General features: G+C 38.9%; 1 protein-coding gene across 3 annotated transcripts in view; it reads left to right on the top strand.

Annotated features, from left to right (window-relative positions):
• Positions 1 to 6662, top strand: part of tmod (tropomodulin) — a 135420-nt gene extending 128758 nt beyond the window's left edge. For 2 of the 3 annotated variants that reach the window (XR_013900070.1, XM_080284598.1), the window contains one exon: positions 1138 to 6662. Coding sequence is in view for 1 of the 3 variants with exons in the window: in XM_080284598.1 (XP_080140724.1) it covers positions 1138 to 1247 (110 nt within the window). In the remaining 2 variants the exon portion in view is untranslated. The remainder of the gene's footprint in view (positions 1 to 1137) is intronic. The other variant, XR_013900072.1, reaches the window with a different exon arrangement.
• Positions 6663 to 10548: the final 3886 nt, after the last annotated feature.

Consider the following 10548-nt stretch of genomic DNA (forward strand, 5'->3'; position numbering starts at 1 on the left):
CTACTATTTTCTGTTCTTCTCTTGACACCTTTCACATCACCTCCATTCATTTTACCTCAGCTGTTTTAGCATGATCGTACATTTTTTAATATACAGTATTTACCGTAGGTTATTCATACATATAAAGAAACATTTCCATCCATGAATGCTGCATAGACTTAAAATAATTTGTTATGTATTAATTATTGTACCATAAAAGCTACTTGTTCTGTCTTATGCTTTGTATGGCATTACCTGTATCATTTTTGTTGCTGCCCCATCCCCTATACATTTAATATTGACCCTTTCACTATGAGAAGTTCTTCCCAAGCTAAATGAAGTCTTCTACTGGTAGTGCATTAATAAAAAAAAAAAAAAAAAAAAAAAAAAAAGCACCAAAGATACTGTATTTAAGAGACCATTGCTAGCCCTTTCACTACAAAAGGCCCCTCCCAAGATGAGAAACAAAAGATCAGTTTATTATTATTATTATTATTATTATTATTTATTATTATTATTATTACTATTATTATTATAACCACTGCTACTACTACTACTACTAACAATAGCAAGAATAAAATGCTGTTGACAGCATCATACTGAAGGGGTTAATGAATAACTACATGTTACAGTTCAGTTACAGTAGTTTTGTATTCCCATGGTAGATGGTTATGAAATAACCTAACTTCAGTGACAATGCTACGGCTTCAGTTCTGTAACTTTAGTTGTGGCTTGCTTCTTCATATCAGTGACTGTTTACTTCTTATAAGTATCAGTTCTAAATAAGTATATACAGAACCATTAAAACTGACCATTAAATTTTACTGTAAGTACAGTACTTTTAAGGATATAATATCAACATTAATTAACCTGTTCACAAGCTGGTATTTTATGTGATTTACAATGATAATGTACCTGTAGTTTAAGCTGTTCATTGTATGGAAATTTTGTGATGCAAATATATGTATCTCTTATTTTATTCTTAACATAGATTATTCATTTTTTAAGTTGGTTTATGATTAATTATGCCATACTTGCTGATAGTTTCAGTTGGTTTGTGATAAGATATAGTGTACTTTCCATTGTACTGTTAGTGTGAGTAGAGGGTGGGTGGGCCAGTGATGTTATATGACAGTAACTCCAGCATTGTTGTTGCAGTCCGTGAGCTACGCATGGGCCACAAGAGCCGGAACTGTGCGGTGGGGTACCCTCTGCTGCCTGCCTTTATGCGCCTCCCCACCCGCTATGACGACGAGGACGAGTATTGACCTCCTGCCCGGGTGTCTGTTGCATGATGCCATCGCTACCTGTCCAGTATCACACCTTGTACATTGTCACAGTGTCTGTCTTTTATTAGTTTCCTCAAGCACATTGAGCATCTGCCTTCCTTTAGTCTCCTTCTGTATTTTAAATGCCCGTCTATAATTTTACTCCAGCATTTTGAGCACCAATCTGTTATTATTATATTTATCTTCCAGAATTTAAAATTCTACCTTATTCTATTTTTCTCAAACATTTTGATTACTGGTATTCATCTCTTATTAGTTCCCTCAAGTATTTTGAGGGTCTGTCTTTTATTAATTTCCTGCAGCATTTTTTTAGCATCGTCTGCTAGCTTCTTCAAGCAGTTTTTCATATAGTTGTAGGTTTTCAAATAATGGCAGGTCATGTAAGTTATCCGGTTATCATTTTGGTTTTATTTGCTTTTACTTTTTTCTATACTGTCTTAATTTTTTTAGGTGCTGTGTCTTGTATTAGCTTCCTTCAGAATTTTATATTTTTCTGTCGATTGTCAGATAATGTGTGGTCTGATGAGTTGTCTGATTATCATTTAGAGTCTAGATTTTTCTCTGCTCTTTTTTCTATACTGTATTGTCTTTTCTCAGATAATTGTCCAATCTTATGAGTTGTCTTAGACGATTTAGATTCTACTGTCTTATACAGTATATATCTATTTTTTTTTTTATAATTTTAGTTCCCTTTAAACTGTTCCATCTTGTAAGGTGCCCTAGGTTGTTGTAGGCTATCACCCCTTCTACACTGTCCTGGGGTCTCACAGATTATCTTAGTGTTTCTTTGCTGTTAACTGTAACTATTGACTACTTATTGTTATTGTATCATTTTATTTACAGTTTAAAGTTCTCTCATTTGGCATCTTCAGGACCAAGCAGGTGCCGAAAGGGCAGAAACTGTCAAATGACCAAGAAAACCTTCCAAAAAGTTTCTAGCAATCATGGTTGGACACCTCAATGCAATCCCAGTGTCTAGCAAGTATTATTGGTCAGCCCAAAGCACTAAATTGGCCTTCTGTTTCATAAGATCGTATATAGTGGAAGAGCTTACACAGAAATCTTCCATTATCTTTTTCCTAGGAACAACTGCCTTCAATTTTTTCAATAATTCAGTCTTCATGGTGATAGCACATCATGGGTGCATTTTTTCACAACACCAGTAGGCTTCCCACTAGTAGAGGCCATAGCACAACATGAGAATGAGAGGATGACTGTAAAATAGCAAGACAAGGTTTCCAAACTTTTGAAAGGTCCCGCTTACCAAGCCAGACACTCACGAGTCATGATGGCCGACGGCGCATGCAGTGTCGGCAAGCAGAAATCTTCAAAAGCTCTAAGCTCAACTTTGAAACACGCTAAGCTGTAGGTGAACTGTTTAAACAGTCGTGCAAAATTGGACTTCAAAATGTGCTAGATATTGATGAAAATCTGATGTTTATTGGTGCTAAATTATAATGAAAAGTGCTTGATCTAGTGCCAGCAGTGCCAAATTGGCCGATTGGCTCAGCATATGTGCTGGAAGTGCAGAGAGCTTTCATAATGGGACTCTTTATGAAAACTGCCAAAAAACTGGAAATACTGTAAGTTCAGCTGCTGAATGAGAGGACTTTTACTATATCATTTTTGACATTGTTGTGGCACTATTCATAATCAACATCAGTCATTACTCATTGCTTCATGGTCTAGTGTGTTGTCCCTTCTCTGTGCTCATTTGTATCTTGTGTGAGTGTGTCTTAAGGTCTTATCTGTTCATGCAGCCTTCTTTCACAACATATACAGTATTAACTGCGTCGTGATATTTAATTCCTTCAGCCCAGTACCACATGCCACATTTATACACAGACACACAAACACATGCACACACACATACACACACACACACCCATTGGTCAGTTATTGTTGATTTTATATCTCCCTTTTTTATAATATGTTTTTTAATGTAGAACTTGAATCACATAAGCTTAGATGCAATGACAGTCAGTTTCAATATTAAACTAAAATTTCTCAACTGGTTATCATAATTTTTTTTAATAGAAATTGGGTTGAGATGATGAAGATGACAACTCTTCCTTGCCACTTACTACAAACAAGCAAAATTGTGGCTTGTGCTACATGCTTTGTAGTATTTTGATTGGTAGCATTCTTTGTCTTGCTTTGTTTTGTTTATAAAGGCTCCAACATGCTTGCCTGTGTCAGCCTTGGTTACCTAATGGTGGCTGTTCACGCCGCTTGATCTCTAGCAGCCTCTCTATTTTGCCCCTTATCCCTGAGGTCGCAATGTATAACCTCATCCCAGTCTTTTTCAATCTGCTTCATGCAGCTCTACCCTCAACATTCATACCTCTCATCTCTCTTATTGTATCTCACCCTCTTGTTTTGACTAAATTATTTTCCGTTAAGCACTCTTCTTAGAATGGACCACAGGCTCTGTTTTGTTGCATGATGTGTAGTTTATGTCTGAAATATATTGTCTTCACCACATTCTCATTATGGAAGACCAAGGTGCTCTGTGTACAGTATATTTATATTGGTGCCTCTTTACATTTATCTGTTTTTTACATCCTAATGGTTGTATGCCAGCTGCTGACCACAGTTTTGTTATGACTTTTATCGTTACTTTATAACAGATATGAAAAAGGCAGTTTGATAGATTTTTATAGTTAATTTCAATAGTGGCAGTATGAAAAAAGCAAACAGTTTGATCTGTTTTGCAATTAGTTTCTTGAATGCCTGTATGGAAAAGACAAACAGTTTGAGGACAGATATCCCCAAATGGAAGGTGCACAGAAAAGGCCATGGTCTTTTAACAGGTATTGAGGTTGAAGATGTGTTTGTGTTGCAGATGCGATGGTAGCCTGCAGCCCTGGACCGAGTGATATAGGGCCGTATTCTAGGTGCTGTAGGAGGTTTCATAACACCTGTTCCTGAGTGATTTATTTTGCATTTTTCAACTAGCGCTCCCTTGTTTGTTTTTTATATCACCATAGCATCAGTATACAGTAGTTTGCAGTAATAGCATACAAGAGGATGCTGAGCTGTTATGTGCAGAATAAATCGCAAAGGAAGAGGTGTTTGGAAATCTCCAGAGCCACTTACAGTACGACCTGTAGTCAGTTGTAGGAACCGCCCTCACCCCACAGCCCCAGGTTACCCCATAATGGCCCACTCACTCACTCACTCACTCACCCAGCCAACCAGCCAAAGACTAGAACTTTTGTGAATTTTGCTGGGAAATTGATATTGGATGTTTTTATATTACAAATGTGATGCAGTTTCTCCTTTTAACATGGATTCATGTTGGAGCGCTGATCTCTGCCAAGACTGACGCACTTTGCACTTAGTATGTCGCTTCTTCTGAATGTTGGGCACAAAGTGAATGAATGGATGTAGGTCATATTATATATTAGATATGAAGAATGGATTTTTTTTGGAAGTTAAGGGCCATACATTGTAATAACTTACCTATTTAAAAGATTTGTAATTATCATCATTAATAGGTAGAGTTAGTTATTTTAATCTTGTTGCAAATGTATTTGTATGAAGGAACTGTAACACTACCTGGACTTACTAACACTTGACTCAGCAAAGTGTTGGACAAAGCATCCAGAACTGGCACCAATGCCTTTATTGAGCATCATAGTTGCTGCCCCTGATTACACCAGCCATGCAACACAAGAATGTTCCTGTGCGGTAAATGAAGGAGCATCTTTAAACCACTGACTGCCAGGCAAAAGCTTGGTGCCATAATCAATGAGGGATCGGATTACCAAACACACATGATCAATTCCCTGTCATATCTGATTTGTTTTCCGAGGAAGACTAGGAGAAGAGAGTGCAGAAACTTCCCATGTCTTTTGTTCTTCCTGCACACAGAGTTATGACTGGGAGTCCATTATACATTTGTTCATGTAATCTGAGCCCAGACCGAGAGAGATAGCACTCTGAGAAAGTGTGAAAGCTGATTGTGTTCATCCTGCCTTCCACTGCATTATGCCGTAATACCCAATACAAGGAACTTCTGATACTGGATATGCAAGATCTACAGCTCAAATTTAATTAATTATGTACACACAACTTCATATGTTGTATGTATAGTAGATGTAGTGACTCCTTAAATTAGGTGCTCCATTAATCACTGCCAGTATTTCTGAGTTGTTCATTTTTTTTCCTACTTTGAAGTATGGTACCATATTAACTTGGTGTGGTAACAGCTGAACCAGTAGTGAGATCAGGTGAGGCAGCAACAGTGCTCATTTTACTGTGTTCCAGAGGCCTCTGGTATACAAGGCTGCACAATTGCTACTTTTGTTGTGCAGAAGCTCCAACAGGCTCAGAGTTTTGTAAGGGATGTGTTTACTGTAATCAGGATGAAGGCACCGACAGTATTTGCATAATTTAACAGTCCAGTTATACTGACTTTCTGTCATTTGGATCTAGCCTTAGGAAGTTGATTTGCTGTAGGAACAAGATGACAGATTGTACTGTCTCTTATACCAGAGGTTCTCTGCTCCTGCCCAGTGAGTCTGGGAGAGATGCCAGGCATGGCTGTAGCTCACAGAGTTGTCTGGTCAGCAGGGTGTGTCTTGCTGAACTACATGATTATATGTGCTTAACATGTGTTGCCTGTGTGGGAAATCTGGCCACCATCTTGCTTGTCCAAGTCAGTGATTCCTCCACCATGTGAGAGTTGTTTCAGTCCAGGCTCATTATGCACAAGATTTTGAGGAAGTTATTCCCTTTCTTGACTAACTTTTTAAAAAGAACGAAGGTTCAGGGATAGAAAATAATCAGTTCTTAACCTTCATTCCTTTTTGTTTAAAATTATGACTCAAGGAAGTTGTGTAGATATTACTGCGTGCAGTTGTGCCTGTGCCTGACTTTGTTCCAGGACAACTTGGATGTTGAGCAGCATCCACCACAGGCAGCTGTCTAACACATTCTGTGATAGGGACAGTAGTACTTGTGTATGGTCTTTTTTTTATTTATTTATTTTTTCTTTTTATGAATTAGTTGTAAAAGATGTGTATCATGTTTCACCATGTATGAACATTATGGACGTCTGTTGTGTAGCAGTATGTACAAATATTCAGTCCTTGTCTTTTACTATGCATTTTCTCAGCTTTGCTTTACATGGATATTTTAGAAAAGTAAACAGAACTAAGTTATGAAGATATTATTAAGGATTTACTGGACATCTATGGCAAGGGAATTTTACTCTATTAATGAATTAGTAATTTGGTGAATAGCCCCTTCCTCATCCCAGACTATCACTGTATGTCATTTATAATCTGTTTGATACTGGTACTTCAACTGTTTTATAATTCTGAAATTCTGTCTGCACTTTAATATGCAATATTGTACATAGGTATTCAGTAAAGTTTTCTTTCCATATGTAAGTTTTTAAATTTTCCTTTTTGTGCATCATTAGATGATGAATGGTTGGATGAACAGTTATGCATAGGCTATTAGATAGTTACTACCACATGAAGGCTCTCTTTCCAGCACAACACAGGTAGGTGAAGGTATCTATTGTAAGTATGAAGGAACAAGTGGGCTTTTGGCCTTCAGTTTCTTTTTCCTTGCACTAAGGAAAAAAAAAAAAAAAAGGGTATTCCCATTATCCATTCTTGATATAGCACTTTTTACATGTGACTACACTGAATGACAAGCTAAGTGGTTTCTTTAAATCCATGAAACCATTTACTGTGCTGAGTGGTAACTTTATAACCAATCCATGGGGTAGGGGAGGAAGAGTATTTTCTCTTGTATGCCATGTGGCCCTGTTGACAAAAAGGGAGAGAGGGGACTGGAATTAGCATTCACACCCCCTATTCTCAACCTCTGACACAATTAAAGACAACCCTGGATCTGGGTGAGAGAATTAGTATGTAGCTCATTTCATGGGGCATGCTGTTGGTTAGTACTTTACCTATCATGTTTTTTTCATCTTGTTTTCTGAACCATACGATGCTTCATCCCACCTCTAGGTGGAAGAGAGGATGTTGAATGGAGCCTACTATCAATATTAGCCATATTTTGAGTGACGATAATTTAGCCTATTAATATTATCCATTTATTGAGTGACGATAGTTTAGTACAAATTTAAGTTGGTTCAGTACAGTATTTTATTTTACAATTTTGACAATCTTTCAGGGATTGTCTGTACTGTTGTTTGCAGATGATACTGTGTTGTTGAGTGAAGACGAAGGAGAGCTGCAAGGCTTGGTGGATGAGTTTGGGAGAGTGTGTAAGAAACGGAATCTAAAGGTGAATGTAGGGAAGAGTAAAGTGATGGTCTTTGAGACAGGTGAAGTCAGCGAATGTACAGCGAGGTTGGATGGTGAGGAATTGGAAAATGTGAGCACGTTTAAGTACTTGGGTATAGTGTGATGAGTAAGGATGGAGGTTTGGAGGGTGAAGTGCTTGAAAGGGTACAGCAGGGAAGAAAGGTTGCTGGTTCCTTGAAAGCAGTGATAAGAAGAAGGGAAGTGAGCATGGAAGTGAAAAAGTTACTACATGACAGTATTGTGATACCAACTCTAACGTATGGAAGTGAAGTGAAGGACGTTGCTGAAAGGACACAAGTCAAGAGTGAGAGCAGTGGAAATGAGTTATTTAAGAGGAGCCTGTGGAGTCACATGGAGAGACAGGCTGACAAATGAGAATATAAAGGAGCGTTGTGGTGTGGATGTGGATGTGATAGGAAGCTTTAGAAGGAATACACTGAGGTGGTTTGGCGATATGGAGAGGATGGAGGGTGAAAGACTGACGAAGAGAGTGTATGTGAGTGAGGTGGAGGGGGGAAGAGGGAGGGGAAGGCCGAGGATGAGATGGAGGGATGGGAGTGGAGAGGTATATGAGAGAGGGGGGAGTGAGTTGGAAGCGGGGCAGTGAAACGGCGGGGGACAGGGCGACGTGGAGGCCATTTGTTTGTGGCCACTCCGGACGGGATTGAGGCGTCTGGCAATAGATAGATAGATAGATAGACAATCTTTCATTGGACTCCTCTGGTGAATGGAGGGCGACCAAGGCGCTGTACGCTGATGTAGTGCATTAGTCTCATAGTTTTTGAGGAGCCTGATGATCTAGTGATTTACCTCTAATGCCAGGTGGTTAGCTCCATAAGCTATGTATTTTTTTTATTTTAAGGATGTTTTTCAATATTTAAGTCACCCCTCTTGGTTTTCTCTTACAACTTTGGGTATATCCTTCAGAGAAAACGGAGTGGCTTGACTCGTCACTCGTGTCATCATTGTGTTTGTTTTGATTCTTCAGCTGATACACAAGGTAAGAGCTACTCTGCTTTGTTGCACGATTTTATGTGTAATAAGTGGTAGATGAAATCTCATGATGAAGAGGATATTGGAGTGATCATTGACGACCGACTTACATTCTGTGATCGTTTGACAAAATCAACAAGGCAAATATAAGTGCCGGCCTGATACTCAGATACAGATGTCTTTCTGAAGAGGCTTATGCCTGTGACTCCAGGTACTCCAGGTCTTTGGGGCAGTAGAAAACGTTCATTGCAAGGTAACCAAGTTGTTGGTCCCGGAAGCATACAGTATTTCCGTGTTGTATGCGTATTCGTCTCACCACCGGGAACCCGCAGCCAGGAACGACGCTTACCCCGTCGTTTCAAAACTAGTCATAAGTTTTTCCTGAAAATATGCTTATTGTGTTTCCCAGGCAATTTTATCCCAAAATTAAAAATTCCTATCCCATTAGGGCTGTTTGGTTGAGGTAGCTGGCTGTGGTATTGAGACGAATACCCATACAGAATGGAAAAAGGCGCCCTGGACAAGACTGAACCTGAGTAAATTTTCATTCCCTAATCATCTAGTGAACACGTGGAACGATTTGCCGCTGAGTGTAGTTAATGCCGACTCAGTCACAAAATTTGAAATGCGCCTTAATAATTTTGGGCCAGTCAATAGCAGAAATTTGATTATAAAACTCTAATCACCACACACATCCACCGTCAGAGTTTAGATAGCCAGATGAGCTGGAGGCGTAAGCCTCTTCCAGAAGTTCTTCTATGAGTATTTCCATGAGAAAATATCCCTATGATAGTAGTAAAAGCTCCCAGTGCATTATAGTGGCAAATCCATTTTAGAAAAATTAATTAAATATAGGTGGTCCGTAGAGCTAACCAACCATCCACAGTATGGGTCACAAACTCAAAGTCCTGGTGCACTTCTTTTACTTATTAAGGGGCATTTACACTATGGATCTTGGTCCTTTTAAGCTGTAGGTAGTTTCTCTGTGTAAACAGATTATTACAGTTACAGTGTATCAGTTTCTGTTAAGAAATAAATGAACTGTATTCCAAATGCCTAGTGCCCTAAGATGCCAGTTGGTCAGCAGTATTGACTGCCCTCAAAATCTGTTATCATTTGTAAGAATTACTTTTTTTTCGGCACGTATGTGTTCATTATCTTAAAAAAAAAAAAAGTTATAAAAGAAAATAAAAAATTTTTAAGTCAGAGAGCCGCCTTCAAAGGGTTAAGGCTTTTTAACCGATCACGGTCTCCTTCAGAGGGGTGGTTTGGGATTATTGTTCAGATAGTGCCGCTCAGGGAAAAGCAATAGGTCATGTGCCTTAACCCTCAGTACTAAGTATCGTAGTCTAGCCTTGGGCCCTTATGTTCCTGATGGGGCATACTGGATTTAATGGTGGACAGAAGGATATTCAGGTAGAGGAAAATACCACAAGTTCTTGTGAAGTACGATACCACACTTTTTGATGGTCTGATAGTTTGCCTAGCTTGTTAATGTGGCAAAGATTACAGCAGTAATAGAAGCAGCAGCAGAAATAGTTGCAGAAACAGCAACAACAATAATAGTAGTATAGAAAAAGCAACTTTAGCATAAATCGTAGCAGCAGCAGCAGCAGCAGTAGTAGTAAGACTGCTAGGTAATTTCAGTTTCATTCTAGCCAGCTCCCTATGATTTTACTCTTACTGAATTTCCGAACGTGTTAGGACATAGCCTTAATAAAGCACTGAAATAAATCCATCCTGAGTTGAATGTAATTGTTTATTATCAGTGAGAATAAACCTATATGTACGTCACCCGCAGTGGGAGGTTATGGTAAAAAAAAGAAATAAAGATTATGTTTTTTAATGTTGGAGAACCCTGTGGAGAGAAGTGGGGGGATGGTTGGGGGAGTGGAGAAGGAGAGAGGGAGGAAAGGAGGGTAAAGGAATTTCTGCCGGCTTTTTGTGGAGAGAAAGAAGTTGGAGGGAGGGAGGAGAGGAGGAACAAAGGGAAATGA

The sequence above is a fragment of the Coenobita brevimanus genome, chromosome 102 (genome assembly GCF_032717465.1).
Source record: "Coenobita brevimanus isolate Jiangsu-jjx chromosome 102, ASM3271746v2, whole genome shotgun sequence".
Taxonomy (NCBI): domain Eukaryota; kingdom Metazoa; phylum Arthropoda; class Malacostraca; order Decapoda; family Coenobitidae; genus Coenobita; species Coenobita brevimanus.